The sequence below is a fragment of the Nannobrachium achirus genome (genome assembly GCF_963921795.1).
Source record: "Nannobrachium achirus genome assembly, chromosome: 3".
In the NCBI taxonomy this organism is placed as follows: Eukaryota; Metazoa; Chordata; class Actinopteri; order Myctophiformes; family Myctophidae; genus Nannobrachium; species Nannobrachium achirus.
The window spans coordinates 63,482,104-63,485,147 of NC_137812.1; the positions used below are offsets into that span (position 1 = coordinate 63,482,104).

Sequence of the window (3,044 nt, forward strand, 5' to 3'; positions counted from 1 at the left end):
CTGTTTGTGTGAAACAAATGGAGAGTGTGTCTTTTGGCACGGTTGCTCCCGTGCAAGTGTCTTAATGAGCTGGTCCGCTGGCAGCCAATCGGAATGGCCCGTCTCCCAGGTCGCACACCAACGTGGAGTGTAAACAGTGCGGCCGGCCAGGCCCACATTTGACACTCACCTGACAGGGCACTGACTCTTAAAGGGAAGGTCAGGCCGGTTAGGGCGCTTCACCTTAACACCTGCAAGAACACACACACACACACACACACACACACACACACACACACACACACACACGCACGCACGCACGCACGCACGCACGCACGCACGCACGCACGCACGCACGCGCACACGCGCACACACGGACACACACACACACACACACACACACACACACACACACACACACACACACACACACACACACACACACACACACACACACTCACACGCACCTGCATGATTTATGACATGTGTGACGGTCAGTATACGCGTGCGTGCATGCATGCTTGTGTGTGTGTGTGTACATGCGTGTGTGCGTGCATGTGTATTTGTAGGTGTGTGTGTGTGTGTGTGTGTGTGTGTGTGTGTGTGTGTGTGTGTGTGTGTGTGTGTGTTCATTTGTGATGTTATCCGTCTGACCTTGGAAAAGACGAGGAGTGATTCCCTCCGAGATGACTCGCTTCGAGGTCACTAGAGTTTGACAAACAAACAAAGCACACACGCACGCGAGCACACCCTCTCTCTTTCTAGACAGAAGCTGACACACACAGTACTACCGACGCGTATTATGTCTGTATAGTCACTTTCTCTCACACCCCTGTTGTTACAATTATTGCTGACTATTTTCTTGGTCTTCACTTCTTTGTTTTCGTTTGTTTGTGCGCTGGTTTCCACGTGACGTAGCCTACAGCACAATTTCCCGGAAAGAGTTAATGTTGTATTTACTGCTTGTTTTCCACTTCTTGATGTGCGATGTTACCGTAAGCCATGGGTCTACAGCTATTTTCGGCAAAGATGTTTGAACAGAGCCAAAAAGTATCAAGGGTTTACGTGGTTAAATGTCAGAAAATACACATTAACATGAATCCAACATATTCATAGAAATGTATAGCATAACAATAACAACATTACAGATGATGTCAAACAAGTCTCTGAAAAGGTTGAAGGCCCTGCTATAAGCTACTGGACACATTTTGGCTGATGACCCATTAACCCCAGCGAATTCAATCTCATAACAGCTGTGATTGGAGAGAGAGTGTTTGTAGAGGGTACCGGTATGTGCGTGACATCATCATCATGAACATATAGTGTTTTATTTATTTTGTATTAAATGCAACAAATATTGTTTTGTTACTATATTGCCATATCTGTAAATTGAGTGCCAAGGACTTCCAACATAAACAAGACTGTAAAAGGCCTTATTTGGATGTTCTTGGGCAGGATGTCTAACCGTACCGGGGCTTTAAATGTAACTAGAGTACATGTGGTGTTACACATTGTGACTAATAAAATATTCAAATACTGTAGATACAAACAGAAAAGTCCTATCTGATTGCATTAAATGACGTTAAACTCACTTTGCCACTCACTTTGCCACTCAATTTGCCACTCGATTTGACAGTCACTTTTAGCATGCACGTACCCTCTATATAGTACTGTCTGTCTATCAGTAACCACTTAAACCATATTTTACACTTAGGATATTCGAAAAATGGTGAATTAAAAATAAATAAATATATTATCATATTACAATATTAAATGTTTTAGCTATAATGACATGCCCAAAATAGGCACCGTAACCCACTGTCTGTCTGTCTGTCTGTCTGTCTGTCTGTCTGTCTGTCTGTCTGTCTGTCTGTCTCATTGTCTCATTGTGACAGACTGTGCAGAGAGAAGTGAATCTTCTTCAGTGTGTTTGTTTCACTCTCCAGATGACATCTCCACCCTTGTGTCCAGCGAGCCTCTCTCATCCTCTGCCACAATAGTGTTGCCATTCCTATAGTGAGTGTTTTGGTGCGTGTTTGTGCAGCGCGGGCTGATAGTTTGGTCTCCATATTGTTTGCTGAGGGGGTGTTGTGGCTCCTTCGGTGTCCCTGTCTCTGCACTGTCTCCACACCCTTGTCCTCAGGCTACCCTTAATCTGGACATAAACACGCACGCACGACGTACGTCACACGCATGCACGCACTATATATAATAATCATAATAATCATAATCATATTATTCATAATAATCATAAATACGCTTCTTTATTTATAGAGCACTAAAACAAAGATACAACGTGCTTTACATAAAGCTGAAGAAGTAATCAAATTAAATAAAACAGAATGAAAATAAGATGATGTGTATAACATACCTTCTAAGCCGCGGCAGAACCCCCTGAACCCCGGTACTGCCGTGCAATCAGCGTTTTATTTATAAACATATTTTAAAAAACAAACACACCAAATGATAAACAACGCGCGCGGGTCGTTCAGTGCAAGCCAGCAGGACGTGCACACACTACGTGTTTGGGCGGCCACTTACTTAGAAGCTGCTGCTGGCTGTATTTCTGCCGTTCATTTGCATGGAGCGAGATGGGGTAATCCGCGAGAAAAAACAGCGTTCGAAAGTACATTACGTCCTCGTCGCACGCACATCGATCTAATTCCATGTATTCCACTCATTCCGAAGCCTTGATTTCGCCTGTCGTCTGGTCGAAAAAGACGAGGGGATGGGCTAAACCAGGCTGCAGCACACACAGTGAAGGGGAACGTAATGGCCGCTCGTGGAGCCAGTGGCAGAGCCAGCCGATGACGTCATCACGTTTCTGACGTGATCCGATTGCACAACGTCTCTTAAAGAGACAGAGCACGACCTGCGACTGTATTTTTCAAAAAAATTATGATTAATTTCATAAATTACGGGGAAGTACGGGAATAGACGATTGGCTGATGGGACCCAGTAGGAAGTCCGAGGGAGTGCGGCCAGGCTTAGAAGGTGTTAAGGGAATCAAACAAACAAAAAACATATATAATAAAATGCCTATGTTAAATGTCTATGTTTTCCTA

The 3,044-nt window shown here is 44.3% G+C and overlaps 1 protein-coding gene across 1 annotated transcript in view; it reads left to right on the forward strand.

The window, feature by feature from the left end:
• Positions 1 to 2,133, forward strand: part of pdgfba (platelet-derived growth factor beta polypeptide a) — a gene marked incomplete at its 3' end in the record, with an annotated part of 38,158 nt that extends 36,025 nt beyond the window's left edge. Inside the window, exon 8 of the mRNA XM_080722729.1 lies at positions 2,123 to 2,133. Within this exon, the coding sequence (XP_080578855.1) occupies positions 2,123 to 2,133 (11 nt within the window). The remainder of the gene's footprint in view (positions 1 to 2,122) is intronic.
• Between the last annotated feature and the right edge of the window lie 911 nt (positions 2,134 to 3,044).